The following is a 26,809-nucleotide window of genomic DNA, read 5'->3' as shown; positions in this document are numbered from 1 at the left end:
GACAGGGCTAACGCTTCCCAAAGGCTTAGAATCTGACTGTTAGGCTCTCTGAGAAGTAGCCAAAATGTTAAAAGAGAGCCAAACTCACCTCTAATGAGCAGGTGAGTCACCTCTGTCGACGGACTGCTGTGCCCTACCTTCACGTAGCAGAGATAACGGCCAGTGTCATTTATAAGCACTTCTGAGATGTTGAGAAAGCTCACGCGCCTTCGAAAATCCAGCTGACCGCTGAAGTGACCTTCATTGCGTAACACAATGGAGGTGTTCTTGGGAGGTGTTGTCCTAAACTGCAGGATCCGTCTCGAGTCCTTCTCATAGCTCCAGATGATCTCATAGAAGGTATCTTCGGTGCCACAGTGTTCGTGGAAAGGACACGCAATCGAGATGGGCTCCCCCTCGGTCACGAGAATCACTTTGCTCTCACGACATCTGAGAGCCTCTGAACCCAAAGCAAGAAGCGAGAGTTAAAGGCAGACACTTTCTCAAACCTAAACTCTGCTCCCAGGCAAGGAAGGACTGCACTTGCATAAGTCCACAACACTGTGCTGACTCCAAACATTGAGTATGGAGTAAATGTCATCCAGGTGAGAGGCTGACCAAATGATCTGACTAAATTCATTTCTTTGGGGGGGTCACGGGGCACACAGAAGCCCTCACCAAATTCCCCAGTAAGTGCCTCAGCCCTAAATCTCTCTTTAGCCCCAGAAAGAGCCTAAGGAAGTCTCGGTACTCATTCATGTGCCGGCCCTTCCCTAACATACTATGGGATTCCATAATTATTGTAGTCTTTACATCCCCATCCAGAATCACAGCACACAACACTGTGCTGTCTAGATGACAAGCAGCCCTGCACGGTTTCGTTATATGAAAGCTGCAACGGGAACATGGCAGGGTAAGTTTCACACCAGCAAACGCTAAATGATCTTGGGACTCTCTTATCTTACTTTTACTCTTGGCTATCGGCACACTCGATCTTGATATACAAATGAATGCACCCACGCTCCTTAAACTGCTTAGACAACATCTAGTGCTGCTTAGATGATATTTCCTTCACCAGTTTGGCATCCAAATACTTTTGCAAAAAACATCAGGAACTGTTTTTTTGTTTCGCTCTTTGTTCCAGGAGCCTCTGAAGAGGCAGGGCACAACTCAGGCGAGCAAATGGCGTGGGCTTAGCCCTGGAGAGCACCGCTTTCAACACATCTCTGCAGATGCGTCATAAAAAAACCCAGATGTCAACGAGAAACCCAGACCTGACAAACAGAGGCCAGCCCTCAGCCCGGGCTCCATCAGCTCCTGCAGCCGTGGGGCTGGTTTGGCTGTTGAGCAGGGGAAACCCATGGCTGGTGGCCCTGCCAGGACGAGGGCGATGCTGAGCACTGCTCATAGTCAGGCCTCTGGGCAACGTCCCCCCTTTCCGCGGCTGCGCCGGCCACCCGAGGTGGGGTGGGTGCCCACTGTCTCCACCCTCCCGAAAGGCCATGGCACAAGGGCTTACCTTGAGGAAAAGCCAGCAGCAGCAGGAGCACAAGCGCGGCACAGGAGAGGAGAAGAGCCATGCTCAGTCCCGGCACGTCATCCCGCTATCTCCAGCCCATCTCATCGCTGCTGGCATCTGCAGCCGACTCGAGAGGAGGCAGGCTGCGCGCGAGCCTCTGCGCAGCACAGTTTCTCACCTCCTGCAGAAGCACCACCTGCAAACCACGTAAGCAGAAACAACCTGTGAAAGGGCTCTAATAATAACCTGGCTCCACAGGCGAGGCCTCAGCACAGGTGTCCAGACAGGGTCCCGTGTCGCAGCCCCGCAACGCTGGCATGGGTCCCTCAGGAAAGGGGAGCGGGAGGCTGTGGGAGACGGCACGTGGCAAACGTTCCCCTGGTGGGGTGTCCTCCTCCAGCAGGACTGAGGGCCCCAGGCTCACCCCCTGACCGCGGGGGACAGTGACAAGGGGAGGCAGCAGTGGCGTGGGGGTCACAACGGCCTGTCCTCAGCACCCTCGACAGCCCCAACGATGCGCATGGTGGGGACCCAGCGAGATGCGAGTCCCGGGGTGGCCATGGTCTCCTTGGCTGCATGGCACTGAGGGGGTGAGGCAGAGGCCACATGTGCACGTCGAGCTCGCTGCTTCCCCCGGTCACTCCTCAGAGACCCAGAGACCGAGCACTGTGCACCTACCTCCTAAACCCGCCTTTAGAAACTTTAACTCTGCAGCATCAGGCACAGGTTATCAAGATCTGTTTTTCTACCAGCTCAGCCGGGAGCTGCCCCAGGCCACATCCTCTGCACATGCACAAAGCCAGCGCCGCTCACTGCAGGCACGGCCAGGCAGGTAGGCACCAACCCTGGCCTTTGTTTGCCCAGCAGCTCTGTCTGGACACAAAGGAAAAGCTTTCAGGCCCATGAGCCATTCTCTAGCCTTAGAGCGAACAAAAATATGGTGGCAAGAATTATTTTGGGTTTAGTTAGTTGTGATTTGATGGGGCCATCTGTGAGAGAGGGTAGCTGGCACCTGTGGCGGAGAGGGGATCTCGGTGGCAGGCGTCAGTGAGCAGAAAGACAGGTAATTTCTTCCTTTTGCAGCATGCTGTGGTTGAATGGAGAGAGGGAAGAAGAGTTTCATGTGCCTTAAATCCACTATCTCTGTTGGCACCACGACTTGGTGTCTCCAGGAATTAGGGGTTTCTGCCCCAGGCTCAGCTTCAGCAGAAGATTTCCCAGGGATTGGGAGCGAGCAGCCAAAGCCAATCATGGTGATCATGAACCCACCAGCCCCAAGACTGCAGCAGGCATGTGGAGAGCCATCGGGCAGAGCCCAGGTCTCTGCTTGTGCCTGAAGGAAAGAGAATTCAGTCCGGTTTCCCCAGGTAGACAAATCTGCCTCCCTCTTCACCCCTCTTAGATTTTTTTTCCTAGATGCTCATTTCTAGAACTGAATTTGCTGCAGATCAGGGGCAAAACAAAGCACAAATGCTTCCTCCTTCACCTGGCAACCACCTCCTTGGGGACAGCTTCAAGCTGCATCCCTGTTCAGAACATCAGTGCTGCCAAGGAAATGGTCCCGCAAAAGCCACAAGAAATCAGGCCTTTTGGTGGTGGCAAAAGCTTCAGAGATAACACAGGTTTTGTATCAGCAGGTTGCCATCCCTGGGCACCGTGTCACAGACTGGCACCCACAGGAGCCGCTCTCCAAGGCTCCTCTGCACCCAGCAGCCACTGGGTTGAAGGAGAGGGCTGATGCCAAAGAGGCCCCACATCTCCACAGCACAGCCGCAGCCTCCTGCGATGCATCCACCACCATACCTCTCCCCGAGGCTCCTCCGCTAGCCTGTTTGTAGCCGTCTTCCCATGGGGCAGGAGCTGGAGGCAAGCTGCTCCACAGACGAAGACGAGCCTCCCAGACAGGTGGCAGAGGGGGGACATCAAGGCTGGGGCTAGAAGCCTTTTTACCACAGGAACATACTCTCCACGGCCTGTTCAGCTCACCAGACAGGCTCTCATGCCCTCCACCAGGCTCTGCATCAGCTCCTGGAGACCAGAAATATCACATCCTGGCTTATAACCCACCCTGAAGCCTGAGAACGTGGCCTGGAGGGATCCAAACCACCTGCCTCTCGGCATGTGTGCAGGGTCCAGAGACCTGTGGAGTGACCCTGTATGACCTGGAAAGAGGAAAACATCCTCCCACATAAGCCAAATACAAACATTTGTTGCACCTTTTTTTCCACACCCACAGGGTGAGAACCCACTACCCTCAGAGACATTCAGTCAGGAAACTGAGGTAAGAAAAGCACAAGCTGGTTTTAGGACACCCTCAGCATCGAGAGCAGCAAGGGCTGCAGCCCAGCTGGCTCTGGCACTGGAGAGGCTGGTGAGAACCGGAACTTTGCTCTGAGGTTTCACACTTGTTCAAGGGAGAAGTAATAGGAGCGGTAACATCGGCACAGCTCTGCCTGCACACACTCTGGGCCACGAGAGCCCCACACAGGCCATGCTGCACCCTGAACAGCTGTGAAGCCTTTTCCCCATGCAAGGAGGGAGGCTTGCATGAGACGTGATGACAGGGAAGTTGTCCGCGGGGCCGTGAGCACTGAATATGCAGCACTGCTCCCTGGGTCCCTGCAGGTCACTCCTTGGGCACCAGCTTTGTTACCTGCTCCAGTCCGTTAGGTGCTCTGCATCTGTTGACCGGTCTCGGGCAGTGATTTGATCTGTATGTCTCAGCCTCTCTGCAGGAAAAGAGGACGATGCTACAGGACATCAACATTTGGGCACTAAGTGGAAGATGTGGGTGCTGCACCAGCAGTGCAAACCACTCTGGTGGCTTGTGGGTGCAGGAAAGCAGCTGGCTACACAAAATGTAAGAGCAGGTATGAACACAGCCCAGTGCTCACCCTCTTCTGCCAGCATTATTCCCTCCTGCCATGAGGTACTAGATGTGCTTAGTTAACAAAAGAAACTCACCCAAATAAAGCAGGTTTTATCCCAGCCCATAGCTATCCCCATCAATCCAGGGCAACGTTGTCCTGAGGGAGATTCTGCTGTTGACATCTGCCCATCTCAGGAGACTGCAGCTGCCCTCGCTGCTGGTCTGGCCATGCTGGATTCAGCAGGGAGCAGGACGGGCACAATCAGGCACCACCAAAGCCCAGATAGACTGCAGAGCAAACATGGGGCAGGAAACAAGTCTCAGAAAAGACTGAAATCCAGAGAGTCTGGGACAACACAGGTTGGGCAGCCTTCCCAAAGGGCCCCGTTTTGTTTGCGCAGCCTCTGCTCTTCCCTCTCTTCTCCCACTCCCCAGCTGCAGAAGGCTCAGGAATCCGCCAGAGCCGTTCCCCGTTGCTGGGAAATCTGGCTATTGAAACCCAGAGAGCGTTGGCTGGAAACGCAGCCCCTCCCCTAAGCGCTGCGAGGACCAACCGCACAGGGCATTTTGTCATCCCCGCGGCCTGCAGGACTGCTCCCCTTGCAAGCAGCCAACACAGCCTCAGCCCGGGCCCCAGTGGGAAGAGAGCGGCTCTGGGAAGAGGTGTGCTGAGACGCGCTATGTTTGCTACGGTGAGATATGGAGGTAGGTGGGAAAAGCTCTGGCTTTGACTCAGCTTTCAGGGCAGGCCTGTCTCCTGGACTGTCACATCACCAGGTGGTGGCCCTACAGGGGCAGGGGAGACAAGGCACTTCAGTGCACAGCAATGCCTAGTGGTTTGGGACCAGAGTGCAGAGCAGGAGAGCCCTGCTGGGCTGTAGCAGCTTCCCTTGCCTCATTCATTTAAGAGATATTTAATCCTTGCACAGTGAGTTAGAAAACCTGCCCCAGCAGGGCTGTTACTAGCCAGGAGAGAAGCCAGAGGCAAGCACAGGTGGGTTATCGGGCTGTGCTGCAGCCAGCACCCCATGCAGCAGAGCTACTCACAGGCTGTCCTTGCTGCAGATCTCCAACCTTGAGCTCTGAGCAGTGACTTGGCAAGAAACACTGGAGAGGGTTTTGCTTGTCTAGATACAGCCAGAAAGAGAGGCACACAGGGCAGAAGGGGCAGCACTCGGAGATCCTTGGCTCCCTGCTGCATCCATGGTATGGGAAGGGCTCCTCTTGCTCTAATCCTGGCACTTTGCTTCAGAGAGCAAACCGCCAGCAGGGAGAATGAGCAGATCAAGGCCAGTGGGAAGATGCTGTCCTGGCCTTGCCCACAGTTGGCCAAAAGCCTCTGCCTGACCCCAAGGACTTGCTGCAGGAGCTGCCAGATGCACATGGTCCTAAGCCTTTGCTCCCTCTGCGATTTGAGTTGGATCTGATGTTCATCAGCCACAGGGATTTCTCAGTCATGCCAAACTTGGTGAGAGTTCATGGCCCAAACATCCCACAGTGACTCAGCCCAGATCTCCAATCCTTCCACATGTGACCTGGACAAGTTGATGGCAGGGGAATGCCAGGGGCTGGTGCTCACGGATTTTCCCCCTTCTCCCATTTGATGAAACTAAGTTAAAGATCAGTGGCACTTCATGAAGCAGAGCAATTCACACCCAACCCAAATGCTCAGCCCAGCTCCCGACATGGAACATTCCCAGCAGCAAGCACTAGAGTACATGGCCTGCAATATTGTAGCTCAAAATCAGCTGACAGGCAGGCAAGATCCTGCCCTCACTGGCCAGGCCAGCAGTGGTAGTTCCCAGCCCCCTGTTGTGCCTGAGCTGGGCTGCAATAGCTGTGGGCCCCCAGGATCCGGGGTGACCCCAATCTTCTCCCATCCGAGATCTCTTTTCCTGTCTACAGCCAACTGCCAAGTAATGGTGAACCTGCAGTGCCGGGTCCTCATCCTCATCGCCCACCTGAAGAGGAAATGTCAGTGCAGACCAGAAGGTACTGTGCGCTCATGAGCAGCCTTCACCTGAGGGATAGATGCTCTCCCTTAAAGAGAGGCACAGCAGAGGGTAATAAAGGGCTCATGGGGAACTGCAGACCCCCGAAGTGCAGGGGAGGGGGAAGCAAATCTCACCTCTAGACTGCAACATAACCTCTTCACAGCATTACTCCAAGGAAAAGTCCTCTAAACCCCACAGGTTGACAATAGCCATGCAGAGGCACACAGAAACATCACCCCTCCTCTCTCCTTTTAGACAACATCGATCTTCTGGATGAATCAGGGGCCCTGATGAACCTGAGCAAAGTAGAAAATCCTGCATCTGAATTTGCCAGTAAATACCTGCGGGAAAGGCAGCGCTACATCCTCATCAGAGTCATCCGTAAGTTCCTCAGCCAGGTGGCACAGCTCAGCCTCTGCGCCAGGAAGGGTCTGCTTTCAGAGTGTGAAGCTTCACACAGCATTTCAAGCAACTGTCCCACACACCAGAGAAACCCTGTCACCGCCTAGAAACAGAGATGCAGCTTGGAGAAGGGCTCTATTCAACAATCATTTAGACACGGCACAGTAGCTCAGAGAAGGCAGGAATCAGCTCACATGAAAAACTAGAGCTGCACATTAGTGTTGTGTCCTGCAGTCTGAGGTGGCACCTGTGGGGAAGGGGAGCCTTTAGTGAGCAGAGCCATCTGCCCCAATTACAAGTCTTTACTTCAGTTTTCTGCCAGAAGAGAAATTAATCCAATTCTCCCATTCTGCTGGTAGGAAAAGAAAGCACTGAAGCCACCTCCTATGAACCCCTACTGGAAAACCTGGGGAAACACTACCCTGACCTTGCAGGTAAGAACCAGGCACAACCTCACCCCTGCAGAGGGGCTGAAGGTGCAGGCTCGAGTCCCCTCCCTGCCACAACCCTCATACACAGTCCAAGGGACAGTCATTCTCTGGATTCCCAGTGCCCCCTCACAACACAGTATCAAGCTGCTTAGAGAAACTTTTACAGGACTTTCCCAGACAGGAATGGTTACTGCTGTGGGTAACAGGTGAATTCAGGAAGCAAGAGAAAGGGCAGTAAGAAGCCAGAGATGCTTTCCAGAAGAACACCTCCCAAGTAGCACAATAGTAGGCACATGCTGCCAACCTTCCCACACCCCAGGTGTAGTAGAGTACAGCACTAGCCCCACAGCACAGAGGGGTCAGAAGTAAAGAGGAGACATTTTCCTGGAACAAACAGGGAGGGAAGAACAACAGGAGAGATCAGGAAACTCAGGACTCCACCTCCTAGGCTGAAGCCATAAAGGCTGGCACAGCCTCACTCAACAGGCCAAGTGGCAAATGACTCACTGAAGGAACTGAAAGAAATTGATCTGAGATTTTCTGGGATTGCTCCACAGATCTGCTGCAGAAGCTGTCAGCAAACCCCCAGCTGAGAGACCAGTGGAGGAGGGGCCCCATGCAGAGGAGGGCTCAGTCCCTCGCCAGCACCCCAGCCAGGCCCAGGCCCACCCCACAGAGCAAGAAGAGCTCAGAGCTAAAGGGTACCCCAAGATGAGGTACAGGCCTGATGGGAGCAAAGCCTGTTGCTGCTCACAAGCGCAGAGTGACTACACCAGGTTTCATCACTGCTGCACAGCACTAGCCTGAGCAGTCCCCCAGCAGAGCAAGAACCCTCTGCTATTTAGCTTTGTTCTTCCTGGCATCTCCCCACTCCTCTTGCATGTTCACGCTTCAACATCCAAAGCTGCACCACAGCCAGGCACACACAGCGGCTGCAGTCTGCCTCGCGTTCCCACGGGTCATTTGTTTCAATGGCATGACTTGTACTCCTGCATGACGAGAAGCTGCGCCTCCTTTCAAGTCATGGCAACTGAAAGAAAAACATGGATCAAGTGACATCAAATCAGCAGATATGCCTGCCTCAAACACCGTCACCATGATGACAGTGCCCTTCTAGAGACTCAGTCCCCTGCATCCATCAGGTAAAGCTGTTCAAGCCACATCCAGCATCCCCACAAATCCAAAAGGAGCATTGCTTAGCTTAACCAACATGGGTCAGAAGTCAAAGCACAGCTACTACATGTACTCTTGATAGAGTTTTAACAGCTTTTTTTCCCACCCAGACCAGCCACACAAACATCAGGCCAACCATTATTTCTTAAAGAGAATAAGTTGGAACTACTGCATTACAGTAGCTACTCCCTGTTCACACTGGGGCAGCCCAGCACACAGAGCACCCCAGCTTCAAGTCTCTGGCACCTGCTTCCCCTCCCCCCCAGCTGTCTCTCAAGAGAGCGCAAGGCACCCAGACAAGGCCAGGCACTGTTCAGGATATTATCTACCACAAAGAATTTGAATCCTGACGTTTAGGAGGAGCAGGAGTTTCATCAGCAGCCTGCAATATCTGCTGCCAAGTTTAAGCTTCTAAACCTGGACTTCCTCACAAACCAAGGCAAGAGGCAGGGAACTAGTCCAATATTCAACAGCTAAAGGCTGTCAGTTTTAAAGGTTTAAGTCTGCCATGGAAATCCAGTTGTTAAGGAGCTGAAATTCACTGCTGTGCTACCAAAACTCAAGCTTAAGTCTCAATAATTCCATTTCAACTAACATCTTACACATTGCTACAAAGACCCAAGTCTCCTGCTGGAGGAGTCTGCAGGCAGTACTGGATGGGACTGTTCTGCTGTGATGACTGTAGTGAGTAATCAGCTAAGAACTTAGCCTGATCCTAGTGACCTTGAGAATATTGCATAACCTGTTAAGACTCTAAATAAGATCAATCAACAGCATCCAAGTCATGCAACCAGACAGGTCATTTTCTTAGCTCCTGGCTCAGAATACAGCTCTTCAGGAAGAGGATACTGATGGAAAAAGAATCCAAGTCACTGAAAATAGAGCAGGACACATCTCAGATGACCTCTGTTCAGCCCCCATCATCTGCCCAGATTGTTGCCAGTCAAGCCTCAGCTTGGCTGTGGATTTGCTTTTCAAGGCACACAGGCGTGGTCCTTGTTAGGCTGCACCTCCTGTTTGCAGGAGAAATACAGTTGTCGCCTGTCCCATAAGTAGAGCTGATACGCATTTAGTATTTCAGTGGCTTAACTGTAGCTTGAGGATAAATAAAGGAAGTACACAAGTTACAGGTTCAAATAGTCTCCTTTATTTCTCTGTAACAGATACAGGGCTATCCAAATGCCAAAGTCTCACAAGTCCAACTATTCTTCCTTCCTTACTAGTCTAGAAGTGAGTTACCACTAGAAGACTCTTATTTGGTCACTCTGTTCCCTCCACATCAATACCCGTCCATCTGTCCTTCCTTCTACTCCCTGCAGCCAGCAGAGCTCTATACCAGGCTCCTGTTTTTCCTACAGGAGGGGGGAGTCTTCACAGGAGAGAAGAAACACCTACAGGGGAAAAAAAAAGCACAAATTCAGCATTAGGTGCAAGTACCAGCAGCTGGAGTTCAATAAAAGCTCTCTTGCCTAAAGTTTTTAGATCAAGTCATAATATACTGAATCTGCTTTTAACAGATGGAGCAGGAACTAGGAAACTGTGTGGAGAAAGCAGCAGGCTTCCCAGAGCAGAAAGAAAAGAATCTGAGAGGGTATCTGTAGCATCCTCATCTTCTGAGACAGGACCAGGACCATTTCTCCTGCCCTTTCCAGTTCCCTTTGGCATTCCAGAGTACAGGAAACGCACTTGAGGCAGCAATGGCTTGCCATTTAATGCCTTGAAGGGCAGCAGACCCCCAAGAGGCTGGTTTTACCACCTTTGACTCCTCTTGGATACTTCCCTGGCAGCAGCTCACTCACCACCCAGCCCCTGCTGCAGGGACGGGTGCAGTCTCTCACCATTGCTGTATTTGCATTGCTTCAGGGCCTCGTTGAAGCCCTCGCACAAGGTCAGGTCGCTCTGGTTGGTGGCGCATTCCAGGAACTGCTTCATCTCATAGTGGCAGGGTCCATAGGGCGACTGGTGGTACACGGGCTGCCGGGGCTCCTGCGGACAAGGACAGGCCCAGGTTAGGGGGCCAGCCCCAGAGGAAGAGCCATCCCTGCCAGGATTGCCTGTTCTTCACCCACCCGCTTTGGCAAATGCGCAAGAACTTCTCTAACACCTCCCAGCAGGAGCAGCCCCTGCACGGCTTTCCGGGGAACCTTAACCACGCAGGACAAGGAAACCGCGGTGCCAGTCACATGCTCCGCGGCCTTGGCCACCTCCGAGCACCCTGCGCAGTGACCGACTCCCGCGCTCCTCCGCCTGCCCGTCAGGAGGGAGCCTGCCCCGACCACCCGCTGCCCTCGCACCCTGCAGCCGCCGCTTCTGGACAACCCCGCGCAGGGACGAGCCGCGTCAGGCTGCCGCAAGGGGCAGCAGCCCCCGGGCACCGAGTGCGGCAGGAACCCGCCGCCCCCCGGGGGCCCAAACGCCCGCAGGCCCCGTCCCCCCCCGGGAGGCGCGGCCCCGGCCCGCGGCTCTCACCTGGGCGGCGCTGGGCGCTCGGGCCGGCTCGGCGGAGCCGCCGCCGCTGAAGGCGCCCGTGAGGGCGCTGCCCACGACGTGGCCCACGGCGGAGCCCACGGCCACCCCCGCCGCCGTGCTCGCCATCTGCGCCATCAGCCCGGGCTGCGCCGGCTGCGCCACCGCCGCCGGGGCCGCGGCCGCCGGGGCCGCGCTGCGGAGAGAGGCAGGTCAGGGAGCTGCGGCGGCGCCCGCGCCCCCGGGACGCGCCGCCACGCCGCCACCCCGCGCCGCCACCCCCCGCCCCCGGTACCTGGCGGGCGCCGGGGCCGCTGCCGCCGGCCGCGCCACTCTCCTGCCGCCACGCGCCATGTCCTCGCCACTCTCCTTGACCCGCTGCCCTCGAGCCACCTTAAGAGGGGCGCGCCGCACCACGTGACGCCGCGCGCATGCTTAGTGGCGGCGGGTGAGGCCGGCCCGGCCCGCCCCTCTCAGGGAGCTTTGCCCTTGGCCGGGGGGCGGGGCGGGGCGTTCCGGGAGGCGCATGCGCGCGGGAGGGGGGCGCGGCCTCGTGTCGCTTCCCCCCGCCCCTCCCCGGGGGGGGGAAGATGGCGGCGGGTGCGGGGTCAGTGTGGGTTTGGCCCTGCGCCCCGCGCCCCGGCCCGACCCGGGGGCGGCTCCTCCCCGGCGCCGGCAGCTCCGGTGCCGGCCCGTGCCTGCGCCCGGGGCCTGGCGTGCGGCGCGGTGGCTCCCGCGGGCCGCCCTGGCCGCCCGCGCTCAGCAGAGGGCGCTCGCGGCCCTCGGCCGTGCCGCGAGCCGGGGGGGAGGAGGCGGGGAGGGGAGAGGGGAGAGGGGAGAGGGAGCGGGAGCGGGGGCTCCCGCCGGCCGCCCGGCGCCGCTGCCCGCGGGGGCAGACAGCGAGTGGAGCAGAGAGGGGAGCGGGGCAGTAAGGGCGGCCACGGGCCCCGGCGGAGGGCGCAGCACAGGCGGGATCGCTGCGCCTCAGCCGTCCACCTTCACGTGCCTCGTTGTCCCCCTCCCCGGCGTCCAGCAAAAGTGAGCCTCAAATTCATCGACTGTTTTGCACCCCCCCGGTAATTATGGGGACAGGTAGTCAAGCAGAGGCCTTTTGCTTTGCTCAAAGCAGCTATCGGAAGTGCATTGCACCGGTGCTGTGAGACTCATTCTCCGGGGCGCAGAAGCAGTTCAGCCTCCGCCTTTCATGGACGGAGCCCGGCTGCCCCTCTTCTGCACAGCCACCGACATCACTTCTTGCATGGAAGAGACTTGTGAATGCAGGAGAAAGACCCTCGCAGCAACGGCCTTGCTTGCAACACAAGAAGGCAAATACAAAGAGTCTAAATGTTCTTTTATAAGTCTCACAGTTTGCAGTCCCAGTTTTATGCTTGTTTACACCAGGTTTTCATCCTCAGTGGTCAGAGTAGGTGATACAGCAACTTTCTGAACTAATTGCAAAGCCAGGGTAGAGACTTCAGGGATGGGAATGGCCGAAATACCTAAGTAGACAGATCAAACAGTTACACTGGCAGATCCACTGAACAGTTCTTACTCCCTTTTTACTATATTTTGGCCTTCCTGCCTGCAGTTTCATCCTATTCTTTTCTGTAACAAATGATTTCCAAAAATATGAGTGTTTCTCCCATTCTGTTCTGGAAGGGAAAGGTAGTTTTCCTGCCGTGACCTCATCACACACCTACTGTCACCTCTGCTACAGAACCTGCCCCCAGGCAGAGATCCTGAATGTTTCCAAAGGTCATTAACAAGTGAAATATGTTGCTGACCTGCTGTTTCATTTCAACTGTGAACCTCTCTGAAATGGGAAAACGCTTGTCCAGAAAAGGAGAAGTTTCCTGTGGAAGCGGATTCCTTTTCCTGGCGGGAAGGCATGGAGAAGAGGTATTCGAATCCAAGGGGAACCTGTGGGAAACCTCTCCACCTTTACCACGAAATTCCAGAGAGCTTGTTCACCAAGGCAGAGCGATGGTGATGCTGTGAGCACAGCTGCAGGTTCATGGCAGCATGTGCAAACAGACCCAATGCAGACAGTCTGACTGTGCTCAGAAATAAGAGCTTCAACCCATAACAGAGAGGTGAGAGACACCACATCCGCTGGAGGCTGGTTTCCTACCCCTTCTCCCTATTATTGTCTGGAAATCACCACCGCTTTCCATCAGCACGCGTCTTATCACCAGAGAATCTTGCACTGGGCCTTTGTTGTTTCTTGCCCGCAAGCTGTCACCGTCTGGAGAGGGGTGGCTGAAAGAGCAGTCGGCTAGTGGGAACAACAAACACCCAGAGGATTAGTCAGGCTGGGGTAAGACGGAGGGATTTTTCAGGAAAGCCCCACATTAGCTTCAGGTAATTCACTGGACTCTTGTGTTCAGAGCCGTGATTTCAAGACGAGACATGGTGACTGGCAAAATCTGTGGGAGTTTTCTGTGGTCCTTTATCAGTGTGGAAACTCCTTGTTTGTCTGGAACAACATCCCAGTGGGGTGTGATCGAGACACAGCCTGGCTCTCCACACCTGCCCAACAAACACAGCCACATTTTCAGCATCTGTTTTTCCACTCTCAATATTTTCTATAAGGGAACTGGGAGTTGTAAATACATCAGCATCCAGGGAGGGGCCTGGCCTATCTCCCACTCAAGTGAAATGGAGGAACCCATGACTGAAATACTGCCAAAAAGATACCTACTGCAGTAGGCAAGAAACTCCTCTCAAGCAGGCGGTGGGGAAGTGAACGCTGATGCTGAACTGACAGCAACAGCATCTCTCTGACATGGATCAGGCTTCAGGCAAGCAGGCAGCTGCAGCTCAGGTGTTTTCAGGCAGGGAAGCGCGAGCCTGTCATGCAGTGTTTCCAGGCCTGACCCCTTCTCTAGTGATTAAGGTGCCCCGTTATGAAGGGCCATTGGAGGGGTGATTCAAACTCTCCATGGTAACAGGAGGGGGGTTGCAGGAGGTGAGGAAGAATTTCTCTTTATGCGATGGCTTTCACCTCCATAGGAAACGTTGACCACAGTTCTACATGCTCCAAAATTGGTTTTCACTTTGCATTTCAGTTTGTCTCACTACAGTGCAGCCAGATAACAAAACATACTTTGAAGGGCAAAACGATACCTTGCTATGCCTCAAATTCAGCACCTGGAGATGAAGCATCATTTCACCTCTGGAGTCATTGGCCCAAACTTGGCTTAGCTTGTTTTTGGGGAGCTCCCACCACTGGGTGAGGACCACGTTCTGTTGAGTGCTGGAGAGCCAGAGCCTCAGGGAGTCCATACGGAAAGGACAAGGCTCTCTGCAGTCCAGGCATGAGTCAAGAAGCAACAGCTGGGCACAGGCAGACGAGGGAGCATGAGGGAGCACGAGGGAGCCATGAGGCACTGCTAGCAGGCAAACAGCAGAGCAGCCACAGTAAAGGTTTCTGCAGATGTCATGGCAAAGAAGAGCTTAAAGGGGGGCAATGAGATTGCTCTGCAAATGCTCAGAGGCTGCTTCTCCCAGGCGTGAGAAGCAGAGCCGGAGAGAGCATGAAGGGGCTTGTTGGAAATGGGCAATAGAGTCTGCCTTTGTTCCATGAGAGATGATGGGTGGAGGAGAGGTGGATAATAAAGGGCTTGGAAAGGGGAGACGAGCAGTCTACAACTGAGGCAGAGAAAAGAGGGAGCCAGGGAGGAGTGTGGGGAGGAATGATGTGGTCTAAGCCATTGGCCAGCACAATTTTTGCAGCAACCTTCTGGATACAAACCAGCAGATCAAGAAAACCTTCGCAAGACGTGGACATTGTTGGGTGGTAGGAACATATGGAGAGATCCAAACTGAGTCCTCAGATCACTAGCACAAGCTGGAAGATGCCAGTTTTACCTTCAAACCAGTATCCTAAAAATCATCTCCCCCCGGCATCCCAGCTGGACTCCCGGGCCTTTGCAGACCCATGTGCCTGCTCGGTGTCTCCCAGGGACAGGCCTTGTTGCTCACTCCATCTTTGGAGGCTCCTTCTGCCCTGTGAAGTGAAAAATTTTCCCAAATTGACAAGGATCCGGAAGTTCCTCATGGGAAAAAACAATTCAGCTATGTGATGGCTCCGGGGCTGCGTTCATACATTCAGTAACTTATGAAAACCAGCTCTTTGGGCTGGTTCATTGACTGGCAGGAATTAGAGAGCTAAGTCACTGCAGGGATGGTAATTAGCCGCTGCATAAGTGTTTTTGTAGAATCAAGTTTCCAGCATGAGGGGAAGAGGAAGGCATTTGTAAAGCAAGCTACCCCCCAGCTGCAGGAGCTGGGCGGACAGGGCTCGCAGGGGGAGAGGTGCGGCTCCAACACTTCTGAGAACGGATTTTATCTCAAACAGGCACAGCTTTGGTCTCCTCTTCAGAGGAGACAACATCCCCAAATCCTTCCTCGCTCGGCTCCTCCACCTGTCCTGGAAGCTGTGCCGTGCCCATCCGTGCTCAGTGCTCGTGGCCGTGGGGAGGAGCTGGGAATGCTCTGGGGGAGGAGATGAAGGAATTGCAGGGGGCACAGGGAATGCAAGACATCCAGCCATAAGAAATCAAAGTTCATTAGTTCCACTGCACACAGAATGACTCGCTAAAAGAAGTTTCAAGCTGAGAGCATCCCTTTAAGCTGTGTCTCTGGGACCCTTTGATTTGGTTAATTAGAGGCAAAGTTTTTCTGTGCTGTGGGAGGAAGGGTATGTGCTGAAGAGCACAGCTACCGTCTGTTTGCTAATGAGATGATTTATTGTGGCTGAGAAAGCTCTGTGTACACAACTCCACATGCACACCCGCACCCACACCACCCACTTCAAGCCCTCTGCACCCAAGTTCTGTTCCCAGCTGGGAAACTGTCAGCACCAGAGGTGGAAATACTTTATTAGGCACCCCATGCAGACCCCTGCCAAGGAGCAATTTTCCCCTTTAGGGTATTTGTATAGCAGGACCCAGTTTACATCTAAATATACCCACAACAGTTTCCACTACTTCCCTGGCCAGACTTCCTAATTCCTCCTATTTTTCAGACTAAATTTGATCTTTGATTCAATCAAGTAGCTTTGTCTCTGCCTCTCTCTCTCTCCTCTCCCACTCCAGAAGACCTCTCCTTCTATAATTCAAGTGTTAGGGCTGGCCTACACTTGAAAGTTAGTTCTGGATTAAGATAGGGAATAAATCTGAAACACAGTAACCAGTTCCTGAATAGTTCTAGATAAGATGTATTTAGAAGTGACTATTTCTGAATAACTTGGTGCACAGGCAGGCCTATATGTTCCCTTCTGTTGGCAACAGGATCAGGTAAAACATTTGTACAAAGTGGGTCTATATTTTCCAACTACTCTCTCTCAGTTAGTCTAAAAGCAGATAATAATCTCTCTCTTCGGTTTGCCTCACTTATATCCTTGCACTGTCACAGCTAAAAGGTTACTACAAAGAGATCTAGGAATTCCCCAAATATTTGGATTTCAAGGGGTTATTTCATAGATAAGGAATGCAATATTCTCCCTTTGTGGGTCTTTTACATGTCTCTTCTCCATCCGGACAACAGAGAAGGGATCTTTCTCAGCAGGATGTAGTTCCACCAGGCAGTTGCGGAGGGGAACGGTGCCACACGGAAGTGGCGTGCTTCCACAAAACCTTATGTAGGCAGCAGTGCCGTAGCGCATCACTTCCCCGTCCTTGTGACATGCCATGGGGAACAGGTAGCCATTTGTGGATGCTTACAGAGCTTACTGCTTCCCAAGCTACAGGTCTGCGCTTGGAGTACCCTAATTATTACATGCATGGGCAGATCTGGGCAGTGCTATGGGTGTACCTGAATTTAAGTTATTTAGGTTAACAGCAAATTGCACAGGATGGTTGCTCGGGGATCTGGGCAAACTATTCAAAGCAAAAGAAAGCGTCTGATGAATTAGCCAATATTTTTGTTTCTGAATGAACCCCCCCAAAAAAGAAACAAAACCTCCCGTTCTTACGGTGTATTTGTTACTCAGAATTACTCCATGAATCATTTATGACTGAATATATTGCAGCCAGTGGGTTTCTTGTGTCCTGCTTTTATTTTAAACTTTGAGCTCTGGCTAGTCCTAATTTTGTTTGTGCTGGGGGGTTGATTTCAGTCTCCCAAGTCCACACGGAGCTTTCAAGTTTGATGTAAATATGCAAACACTACTTTTTTTATCCTTTAAAGGTTTTTGCAAGCAAAAGTTTGCAAATTGACACAGAAAAAAAAAAAAAAAACAGGTAAGCTGCTACCACTAAAAGGAATTCACAGATTTCTGATGAACAAATGGGCACATTTTTTGCAGTATTCCCTCAACTCCGGTTTCTCCAAGGCATAACAAAGTGGTAATGTCAGAGATAGATGGTATTAGATGGCATAGCCATTGCTACATTACACATAGCCATATCTCACACTAAATGCCATGGGCTTTGAGCACACTCTCCCCACACAGACTTTTTGCTACCCTTTTTAGCCAAAATACAATGCTGCAAAATGAAATAATTGTATTGCAAGGTTGATTCTACTGCAAGAGTCAGAGCTGAGAAAAAGGAGAAAGAAAAAAAAGCATTGTCTAACTGGAAGAGCTGCAGATGGTTAGATGTGACTGCAAGGGAACTGAAGGCAGCACTACAGAGTGCAGTTTCAGCTTTCAAGTCTTGTGCTCCCAAGATCTACATACCATTTCTTGGATGTGGTTTGCCCTAAGGGCAATCTTAACAGCTGTGAAGTTTCAGCAGATGAACAGTGTAGTTTTCAATAAATTTCATGAAGCAAATGAAAGGATTTTAACTCATTCATGATAGCCCACTTTTGGTCTGAAGGCTCTTCCTGACTTGAACCCATTCATGTCATAAGTGTTTTCCATTTGAACCCCAGGGCCTGATTTTTGGAGTACATCTGAGCTATCAACTAGCTCTGCTCTGGGTTTTTGGAGAGTCCTTCCTCATCAGAGGAGGGTCCTTTCAGCCATGCTCGTGGATCCGGAGAGGTGTAAGTACACTTGGCTGCATGATTCCTCCACATCCCTGTTCCACCTAAACCTGCACTGGTAGCTAGCTTCTGGAGGAAGGTACCAAATGTGGGAGCTGGATTCGCTTCTCCTGGAACCTGGTTTGGCCTTTTGCCTCCCAGCTGCTATATAGCCACCTGCTAGCCCAGGCTGTGTGGATAGCTCTCGAGTCGAGAAAAGGAGGAGCTTCTTAATGTTTAACTGTTTATTCATGAGCACCAAACCTTGGAGGAGGGATTTGCCCTCATCATCTAGTGGAGAAAGAGGGGGCAGTAGGATGAGCAGTTCCCCAAATCTCTTCTTCCCTAGTGGCAGCTGCATCTCAGAAGAGCAACCGCTCTTTTTATTCACACATCCAGCTGTGGAGCTTGCATACTTGGTGGCATGTTCTGATGCCAGCTGAGGGCTACTGTCATTAGCTGTAACTTAAAGAAGGGCTTGCATGTCCTGAAGTTCCTCACGTAGTCCTATTCAAGCAATTATTTCTTCAAAAACATCTCCATTATAAACTCATGAGGACTACAATGCAAATACTGTGAGCTCTGTGAATTCACCTACTAAATACAAGATAAGATAGCAAAACGGAGCACAGAGTTTTTGTTTTGTTTTCTTCACGGTAGCAGATTTCTCCTGTAAATATTGATGATTAAAAAGCCAGTGCAGGTTTGCCTGGTGTGTACCTGAGTGATCTGAGCAACAAGGTGCTGCAGTTCGCTGCCTCTTCTCCCCTGGATGGGCTCTGCTGGGCTGTTTCATGGAGTCTAAAGCAGTGAGCTCCCACCCCCTTGCAGGAGAATACAGTGCTGAGCAGGCCCCGGAGGGCTCTCACACCTTGAGAGGGCTCCTATTTTATCTGCACTGTCCCAGTTGACGGGCTTGGGGCTTGGCACTTCCTTCTCATCCAAATGTCTACCCAGAAGCCATCTCCCTCCATTCTTCCGCAGCTGCACCCTGGCTGGTCTCATTTTCCTCCTCTCTGTTGCAGACACACAGCAAACATCTCCCGAGAGCTGCTCTCGGCGGTTCTCCCGAGCAGAGCTCTGCATGGGGGCTTACAGCTCAGAGGAGTCTGTAGTAAAATGAGCAATAAGGAAGCGAGGACAGAGTTTTGTGTATGGCAGAGACATCTGTGACCTTTCATGAGGCTGTTAGCACCAACTCGCATGAACAGCTACTGCTTTGAACTACAATATAACAGCCCATCACAGGCTACCTCCCTGCAACCTTCCCTTCCCAAGCAAGATATAGCCTGTATGGCAGCCTGAAAGATGTTGTGAGGTAGTCCAGCCTCTACACAAACAGTTCACAACCACCTGTGATTCGGGTCCTTTGTCTCATAGCTCTCCAAAATGTTTCATGAGTTTTAATGCTCTCTTCTGCCCTACTGACACTGTCCAACCCATCAGCTTCCAACAGCCTGTTCTCATTTGGTAATTAAATACCTGAGTCCATCTTTTCTTTCTTCTGTCAAAGAAGCTAGTGGTGTCTCCTTTTCCCATGGAGGCTTAATAACCCCTACAGATGCACAGGAAAGTCCTGCTGAGTGCACCCTGGCTTGTCATGATTTCTGCTGAAATACTCTTCTTTTAGTTGCAGCCTCCACCACAGAGAGTGATGAACTCAATGCACAGGCCATCCATGCGCTCCTCCATAGGAACACTGTACACTTCTCTGGGCTTTGCAAAATTGGTGCTGAGCGAGCACCGCAGCTCTCTGTAAAGGCCAGACACTGTGTATGTAGTGCTAGATTCATTCCCAACCTTGTGCAAGCTCTTGCAGTGTTTCTTGTAGACTGTACTTTGGAGTCTTCAGTTTTGTCTCTGGGTGCTTCCCTGGATCTGAGGCTTTTACGTGTAGAGTTTGTGATAGTGCAATTCCAGAGTTCAGCAATTGCTGGCCAAGAGAAAGTGAAAAAATGCCTTGGGAATTGAGCTCTGCTAGAGTCTGGCAGCCAATTTATTGCAGTGACATTTGTCACTACATTTTGTCACATATTTTGGCTATGCAACATGGTCACAGACACTTTCTTCCCTACAGTGTCTAAGGGTAGCATGAGGTCCAAATTTCAGGGCACTGTATGTCTGCTACATAAACTAATGATTCTGAGAGTCACTTTGCATCCCCAAGGGAGCCAAGACAGTGCTCACACCAACCAAAGTCCACAACTCCATGCCCTCTCTCCCCAGTTATCTCCCCCAACGGGGTTTGGATTTTGCCTGCTCTCCTGTCATTCTTCCTTCCCGGCTCACATTCTTACTACTTTCACATGGGTTCACTCAATCAGAGCCCACAGCACTGCCCCGATGCAGGATGGATGCCTATTTCTGCTCATCTGGCATCAGCCAGTCCAACCGCTCTCTGGTCGTACAGACGTGGGGAGTGTGCTGGAGAGCAGCTGGCCCCTGGCCAGCCCCTAGCCAGTGATGGTCCTGGCTCGCCGAGCTGGCCTGCACATCCCAGGGACTGACACCTTCCACTTATCAAAGGCCAAAGCACACCCTGGGATGACGCCTGTGCAACGCAGAGGGAGAGGAGGGTCTCAGCAGCAGCAAGGCTGTGCAGTGAGACAAGGGGGGAGTCGTACCTGTTTCAGGGAGGAGAGCTCAGTGGTGTTTGCAGAGGAGGGGGAAGCGGGAGGGGGATGAGGAGTTTGGTTGTTCTGAGCCGAAACGTGCGTGAGGAAAGCCTCAACCCACACCCTGAATTCCACAGCTCAGCTCCAGGGACAGGGGGAGGGAGAGAGGACAGGACGGGACATTTCCAGCAGACCCATGACTTGTTCATAAAAGCCTCGTCTCACCTGCCCTGCCTGCCTCCCTCCCCCATTGCCTTCACATCTCGCAATGGATTTTATTAACACAGTCCCCCTTAGGCTAGAGGGAATAATATCCCAGGAGACATTCCAATCTCAGCTCCGCTTTGGAGGGGATCAGAGAGAGGCAAGGGTGGGGGGCGTTTCACTGGGACTCTTCGTTTGCGGAAATCTGGCAGGTCGAGAGCACTGCAAGACGGCACTAGCAACCTCCTTATCAGACACTGAGCCGCAGGCTGGAGTCAAGTCTCTGCTCTACTCTCACACTCTCGCTCTTTATCTCCCAAAGCCCAGTTATTTCTGCTCTGTCCAAACTGCTGTCTGAAAGCTCTTACTTAAGCTTTGTGGTCGCTCAGAAAGGCTCTGCCACTGGGTGTACGGCAGGGCATAGGAATCCGCAGGGGAGATTTGCCCGTTTGCTGAGGTGAGGAACATGGTTGTTTGGAATATGCAACCAGGTCCACACTGCCACGAGGGCTCAGCCCGGGGTCAGCACCCTCCTCCGTGTGCAAACAGGGCCTCTGCCACCCGCTCTGTACCGCATTCGTTCTTTGCACAAGTCAGGGCTGACACCTCCTGCCAGAAATGGGAGCTGGCTCCCAGGCGTCTGGCTCCTGAGGTGAGTTGTGTTGTGCACTGAGCCTACGCCAGGAAAATGCCAGGAGATGAAACTCCATCTCAGGCCAAGAGACATGAAGATGGATGTGTTTTCCTTGCCTGGCTTATCTCGCAGGCAGTGAGTGCTTCTCACTGGAGCCCTGCGCTGTTTGTGTGCGCTCCGCTCCTGGCACGGAGGTAGGAGTTGATTAGACAACAAACACTGTGGCCTACCTCTCCCCAAGCCTGGAGCCTGCCCATGCCCTGCGGAGACCCACGGCTGAACAGGGAGCTGCTTGCTGAGGGCAAATCCCAGCGCTGGATGCAGCTGCAACGGGGCTGTGGGGGAAGAGCTGCATAACCCTGCGGCCGCTCTGGCGTCAGGTGAGCAGCAGTGCGTGCCGCACAGGGGGGTTAATGGGGACAGGATGACCTGCTCCTGCGCAGACCACTCCTGGGCTGAACCCCTGCCGTGAAGAAGTGGCTTTGGCGGTGCCTGGGGCCCGCAGCCGCACAGAAGCTGCACGCCCAGGGCTGCGTAAGGACCCGCAAGGCACAGCGCCCTGGCCCACCACTGCTCCCCGGGCAGCTGTGCATCTTGTAACAGCGCTGCTACACCTCACTTGTACCAAGGCTGGAAGAGATGGCGATGCCAGGAGGGCAGCTCATCCCTGCCTGCCTTTCAGTCAGTCGTCTGCCTGCTCCACACTCAGCGCTGGGGCTGTGCTCCAAATTTGCCCCTTGATTAAGCAAGGGCAGCACACAAGGAAGATCCCAGCCTCTTCCATCTCTGCATCGCCAGGTTCATCCCAGAATTAGAGTCAAGGCAGGTTTTTTTCAAGATGAAACCAAATAAATGCAAAACAAGTAAATGCGGATCAAGCAAAACTTTCCGTAAATTCATACCAAGGCTGTTATATCAACCTAGTTAAAAAGTCTGGAAAAAATTAAAACATTTCATTTTGGCATTTTCAAGGTGCAAGGCTTGGATTCAGGACAGCCTGCTCAATTTAAGCCATTTTCATTTAAAAAATTTTAAAAAGCTAAAAAACCTTTCAAACAAAGTATTTTGCTGACCAACATAATTTTTTTTATGTATTACTTTACATATTAGTTTACTTTTCAGATTGCCAGGATATATAGGAAAAAATCATTGTGGACCAATTACCAACAAGGTTCTGGTGTGAGTGGACCATGACATTACTTGCACCCTTCTGCTCACACTGGGCCTCTGAGACACCGCAGTGGCTACTTTCTTCCTTGTGTTGTCCCAGCCTGGGCCAAACACCTGGCAGAGTGACCACACGTGTGTTGGGGAGAGACACACACTTCCCACTGCTGAGCTGAGACACAGGAAAGTGCCTTTTGCAGAACCACAGTGGTTAAACCTTAGCAGGGTTGTCCAGAACTAAATTAAACTCAGCTGAAAGAGGGGATAGAAAACATCTACTGGAAACACTGCTGTTTCTTACCATGTTGGTAGAAGGCAGAATCTTTAATTATGTCATTAATGGGACAAATGGCTCTGGGAACCCAGGAGCCCAGACCACAGCACCCTGGTATGACATATGATATTAACCCAGAAAGATGGAAATGCAGAAGATCAGTCTCCCTGCCACTCCAATACTTTGGGAATGGCTGATCAGCCAGCACAGTGCGAGGTGCCAAAGGCCCACAATCCAAATTTCCACTAACTCCAAGTTCTCTCCCTGCACCCTCCCCATGCCTGTGCTTTGGGCTGCCAGCTGAGGAGGAGAACCAGGTAATTCAAGGTCTGTTCAAGTGGGAAGTACCCCAGAGCCCTGGTGTTTATCCAGGCAGTTCACTGCATGTGACCCCCAGCGTTATTTGCCCCTCCTGTCTCCTGTACAAACACCCACTTTGGCTGCTCAGGGGAAAACAAGATGCTAAGGCCAAAGAAAAGGGGAATCTCAGAAAGTGAGAGGATGAGAAGAGAGATTTACCTGGTGGGGATGCATTCCCAATTGTCACCCATTGAGTGGTGATGCTGGAGAGATCAGTTCATGAGGCTGTCACCTACGGAGAGAACAGCAAAGACATCAGAAAGGAGAAATCAAAAGAGTTTTTCTGTCCTGGGGCTTTGGCTCCTGGGCCCTCCTCCAGTTGCTCAGAGAAATGCTCAGGAGGTGCAAGGCTTCATGCTAACTTTGCAGAGGAAAAAAGCAAGCCCTGAGCCACAGTGAATAAAGCTGTGAAAATCACACCAGGGAGGTGGCAGGAAACAAAAGATTTTCAACAGACAGCCTTAATCCATTTAAATTCAGTTTGTTATCTCTCACCTCCCCCTCTTCCCCTTTGCTCTCACCAGTGACCTCATCTCCCATCTCCTCTCAGTCCAGCCTGCCACAGTGGTGTCTTACAGCAGTTTCATGCTGAAATGGTTCCATTAACTGAAACAGAGTTATTCCACCTCTTCACTGCTGACTGCAGAGAAGAATCAGACCTGGTGTTTCCTACCTTCCCCTTGCACAGTCTCCTTCCACCTAACACCTATTTGGAAGGGGGGCTGCTGAGAGGAGTCTGCCCTGGTCGCTGGTTCCTACCCAGACTCACAGCACGATGCTGAAAAGGGGACACAGTTGAGTCGATACTAAAGGAATGAAATGCTCTGGGATAACGTCCAAAGGCTAGAACCTAGCAAATCATGCCCCTAACTTAGCTAAATGGGGATTATCCAGAAGCGCTGGGGAAGGTGAGTGAGGGAGGTGGGTCATGACTGGAAGGGAAGGGAATCCCCCAGCCATCCATGCACACAGTTTCCCTGAGACCACAGCACTCACAGTGCATGCAACACAACAGGTTTGAAGGGAGGTTTCTCTATGTGCTTTTTTTCCCGATCGCCTTGGTTTCTTCCTCAAGGGAGCAGGAAAGCCCCAGCAATCTTCTCAAAATCCAGGAGTTACAGAAACTAAGTGCTAAACCATGTTGAGACATGAATCATTTTGGGACAGGAGGTAAAAATTCACCCCTTTTATTTTAGTCCTTCTTCCCACCATCTTTTCTCTTCTGCTTCAGATGAAGACAAGGGAGATCAGAACATCTGCAGGACACAAGAGCAGGTATGCCCCCCTCCAGCCTGCTCCCAGTGTTGCCAGCTGCCTCTCCTTGACCTTGCAAGGGTCCCCGCCATCCTCCTCCTTGCTGGGGGGTTCTTGCTGGGGAATAGCACCTGATCTCAGTCCCAAGGACCATCCACAACTGATGATATTAAGGAATGAAACTTGGAGTCCAGCTGAACATGCTGCCCTGCACATGGGTCCACATTAATCATCCAGATATTATACTCCAGTCTTTTCTGTTTCAAAAAACATTCTCAAACTCTCATAAACAACAGCCCTACTCCTAATGTTTTGTACCCTGTTGAAATCTTACTGACTCATGTTGTAAAAAACAGCCATTAAAGGATCCCAGGGGACCCAAAGTGATGATTTGCGGTGCCTTTGCTCTCACATCTATTCAGAGCCTGGAGAGGATGCAGCTCAGTGTGGCAAAGATGTGTCCTCCTCAGCTCTGATTAGCATGTACGTTCCTGTGCCCAAACCACCAGATCACTCCACCTCACCTGCCTAAGCATTAATGAGAGCCCTCCTTACTGTAAAGACTTGAGGGAATGGAAGAAGAGCTAATACCTGTGGCCAGAGGGACTTGGAAAAACCCATGACCACTCCACAACTTGCTAGGACTGGAAGGCAGTGAGGCGGTTGCTGAGCAAGGAGACCCATGCGTGGGGATGCTGTATCAGTGACACCAGCAACCGCCAGGACCTCCCGATCACGAAGGCAAAGTTTCCCACTGATCTCCTGCAGTTGTCGTGAGATCCCTGAACCCCACCTTGGGCTCCAGTCCAGCAGAGGCTGCTGGAAAGCAAGCAGAGAGCTCCTGCACAGAGAGGTGCCAGGCTGTCAGCACCCCAGGGCTGGGGTGGAAGCCCCTGAGCTCATCTGCAAGCAGCCTCTTTAAATTCAGCCAGCTACAAATGGAGGTAAGGATGAGGGATGCACAGACAGACAACGGCTGAGAGAGCTCCCAGTAGAGGATCATTAGCAAAAAGGACTTCTGCTGGCTGTGTGTTAGGTCCTCTGCAGAAGGTGAGCACCCAAGCCCCCAGCCCACCAAAGGTCCATTGCTGCTGTTAAACATGCACTCGCTCTGCTGGGAAATATTTGTAATCTCAAATACACCATCCACTTTCTTTTGTGTTATGTGTCTTGGCAGGAGTCAGCAGTTCTCACGCACCGTCCCATCTCTGTGAGTACCATGTTTCCCAGAACATCCCCCTCAAAATTCTCCCTTTCTTAAGAAGAGCCAAACCGCCTGTCGCTGCCTCACAGCCTGCTCCCACGCCTCTCCCCTCTTCCACAGGGCGCCAGCAGATGCCACTGGCATGGGCTGGAAGGCACCGAGCTCGCCGAGACACCAGCTATTCAAAGGAAAGACACTAAAGAGAGACAAAAAGGCAGGAAAACTTTCCTTGCTGGGACCCAGCTGTCTGGCTCAGAGCAAGGCAAGAAAGGAGGAACTGCTCTGCATTCATGGGGCACAGCCAGAATAGCAAGAGAACTGTAAATTCACAGTGTAAAGTCTGAGCCCTGTGAAAACTGCCTCCTTGCTTCTTCCCATTTGGCTTCTCTTACAAGAAAAGCCTCGGGGATACTCCGAACACACCGCTCTGCTGTGGGGGCGATCCCTGCCAGTCCTAGTGCTCATGGCTGGGCAGGACTTGGAGGGGCAGATGGTGGAGTGGTGCCTGGGACCAGGGTGTTTAGATCTGCAGCTATAGCAGTGTTCCACATTCAATACGCTTGCAGTGCTGTTGACTGGGCCAGGTTAGAACATCGTTCCTGATTCCCCCAGCACCCAACGCTGTGCGACTGCTGGGCAGTTTTTCACTTTTCTGCCTCGGCTTCCCCTGTTTAATGTACATTCCCACTAACTAAGCACTGGAGCACCATCCAAGCATGACCACAACCAGGCTCATTCTTCTTGCATCTGTTCAACATACTCAGAATTTACATCCTAAATATGGTTCCCATAAAACAAAACACAAACAATCGATCACAGACAAATAAATTAGTAATACAATCCAGGATGTCAGGAAGCCTTACCCACTCCCTGCATACCAAGCCAGGCAGCTGGAGATCAAAGTTTTCATGTTTGCATACATTTCTTGAAACAATTTGCAATTAAACTCAGGCCACTGAGGGGATGCTGACACAGTCCAGGGCTTCTCCCACAGAAATAGGCACCAAGAAAACAGAGCTGTGCATTGCCTACATCCATCTCCAGGCTGAGTGAATGGAGACTTTGGCACATCTAGAATCAGAGGTGCACCTTTCCTTCCCCTACATCAGCACCCAGCACAGGGAGGGCTAGGGGCACACAGGTGGCTTCAGAAGAGCCTTTCACAGGCAAAGTGGCCATGCAAACATATTTCCTGCATTAAACCCAGAGATCAGATATTCCCCACAGGGTCTCAGAAGGTCTAGGCAGGCAGCAAGGATCTAAGAGGATTGTTTTTTGTCCCTGGTAGT

General features: G+C 52.3%; 2 protein-coding genes across 5 annotated transcripts in view; one reads left to right on the top strand and one right to left on the bottom strand.

Moving 5' to 3' along the window:
* Positions 1–4,943: 4,943 nt before the first annotated feature.
* On the top strand, positions 4,944–9,494 carry C17H22orf15 (chromosome 17 C22orf15 homolog). Of its 3 annotated transcripts, XM_013944829.2 has the most exons (5): positions 4,944–5,072; positions 6,273–6,359; positions 6,617–6,742; positions 7,123–7,197; positions 7,752–9,494. In XM_013944829.2, the coding sequence occupies exons 1-5, from the start codon at positions 5,048–5,050 to the stop codon at positions 7,907–7,909; spliced, it is 471 nt and encodes a 156-aa protein (XP_013800283.1). In that variant the 5' UTR covers positions 4,944–5,047; the 3' UTR covers positions 7,910–9,494. The 3 variants fall into 3 exon arrangements, with proteins under 3 accessions (XP_013800283.1, XP_013800285.1, XP_013800284.1); XM_013944831.2 differs by lacking the exon at positions 6,273–6,359; XM_013944830.2 differs by lacking the exon at positions 7,123–7,197.
* The window catches only part of CHCHD10 (coiled-coil-helix-coiled-coil-helix domain containing 10), a 29,487-nt gene continuing 12,169 nt past the window's right edge, over positions 9,492–26,809 (bottom strand). The window contains exons 2-5 of one of the 2 annotated variants that reach the window (XM_067306780.1): positions 23,222–23,294; positions 10,837–11,029; positions 10,206–10,353; positions 9,492–9,758 (exon numbers count right to left, since the gene is read on the bottom strand). In XM_067306780.1, the coding sequence (XP_067162881.1) occupies positions 9,739–9,758; positions 10,206–10,353; positions 10,837–11,029; positions 23,222–23,253 (393 nt within the window). In that variant the 5' untranslated portion in view covers positions 23,254–23,294 and the 3' untranslated portion in view covers positions 9,492–9,738. Of the gene's footprint in view, positions 9,759–10,205; positions 10,354–10,836; positions 11,030–11,128; positions 11,203–23,221; positions 23,295–26,809 lie in introns of those variants that run through there. The other variant, XM_067306779.1, reaches the window with a different exon arrangement.

This window comes from Apteryx mantelli, chromosome 17, assembly GCF_036417845.1.
Source record: "Apteryx mantelli isolate bAptMan1 chromosome 17, bAptMan1.hap1, whole genome shotgun sequence".
Lineage (NCBI taxonomy): Eukaryota > Metazoa > Chordata > Aves > Apterygiformes > Apterygidae > Apteryx > Apteryx mantelli.
This window is presented reverse-complemented; position numbering and strand designations above follow the sequence as displayed.

Excerpts from the sequence above, each read along its gene's own strand:
- C17H22orf15 (XM_013944829.2), top strand. The coding sequence starts at position 5,048 with ATGTTTGCTACGGTGAGATATGGAG. Across the intron at positions 5,073-6,272 it reads TGCTACGGTGAGATATGGAG|CCAACTGCCAAGTAATGGTG; the intron begins GTAGGTGGGAAA and ends TCCTGTCTACAG. Across the intron at positions 7,198-7,751 it reads ACACTACCCTGACCTTGCAG|ATCTGCTGCAGAAGCTGTCA; the intron begins GTAAGAACCAGG and ends ATTGCTCCACAG.